At 76.7% G+C, this 867-nt stretch overlaps 1 protein-coding gene across 3 annotated transcripts in view; it reads right to left on the reverse strand.

The window, feature by feature from the left end:
• Positions 1-276, reverse strand: part of PTBP2 (polypyrimidine tract binding protein 2) — a 56307-nt gene extending 56031 nt beyond the window's left edge. Inside the window, exon 1 of one of the 3 annotated variants that reach the window (XM_026057567.1) lies at positions 96-276. Coding sequence is in view for 2 of the 3 variants with exons in the window: in XM_026057565.1 (XP_025913350.1) it covers positions 96-103 (8 nt within the window). In the remaining variant the exon portion in view is untranslated. The remainder of the gene's footprint in view (positions 1-95) is intronic. The other 2 variants (XM_026057565.1, XM_026057566.1) reach the window with 2 other exon arrangements.
• Positions 277-867: the final 591 nt, after the last annotated feature.

Raw genomic sequence — 867 nt, forward strand, 5'->3', positions numbered from 1 at the left:
GCCAACGGGCGGCCACCGAGCCCCCCCGGACCGGGACAGGCCCCGGGACCGGCCAGGCGGCGGCAAAGCCCCGGCAGCCCGCGCCCCGCACTCACCCGTCCATCGCCGAGCAGGACAAAGCGCGGGCAGGCAGGACGGAGAGCCGCGCAGGCAGCGAGCGCAGGGAGGCTGCGAGAAAATGGCGGCCGGGCCTGCACGGAAACCGCCGAAGGTTGCCGAGTGCCAGATTCCGCTCCCCGTCCCGGGCTCTCGCCGAGCATGCGCCAGCCGCCTGCGCATGCGCCCCGCCGCCGCCGAAGCTTTGCCATCACCTGCCCCGAGCCAGCCGGCTCCCGAGGCGGGCGCGGCCCTGCCCGGCCTGGGGCGGGGGCGGCGGGAGCGGCCGTGTGCGAGCCCGGCGCGCTCCAGGGAGGGGGTGGCCGCGGAGGAGCTTGGCCCGAGGCTGCTCGTCCCGCGGCGGGAGCCGGCTGCCTCGACGCCCGCGGCCGTCTCTGCCTCCCCGCCCGAGGCCGCCGCCCGCCCGCCCCCACTTGTTGCGCGGAGACTTTCCAGACTCGGTGCCAGCCCTCGCTGCGGGCCGCRCCGGGGCCTCGCGCCTCGTCAGGGAAGCCCGGGCTGGCGCCGGGAGCGGGGCGGGAGGGCTCGGCCTCGGGACGGGGCGAGCGGGGCGGCCACGCCCGCACTTATGGCGCCTTGAGGTGCCACCGTCACAGAGAGGGACCTGTTACTGCACAGGGCGGCCGTGACACGGCACAGAGCGGGGCCGTGGCACGGCACGCGTGGTCATGGCACCGTGCAGAGCGGGGCCATGTCACCACATGGCGTGGTCATGGCACCGCACAGTGCGATCATGGCGCCATGCAGAGC

The sequence above is a fragment of the Apteryx rowi genome, unplaced genomic scaffold (assembly GCF_003343035.1).
Source record: "Apteryx rowi isolate R43461 unplaced genomic scaffold, aptRow1 scaffold_14, whole genome shotgun sequence".
In the NCBI taxonomy this organism is placed as follows: Eukaryota; Metazoa; Chordata; class Aves; order Apterygiformes; family Apterygidae; genus Apteryx; species Apteryx rowi.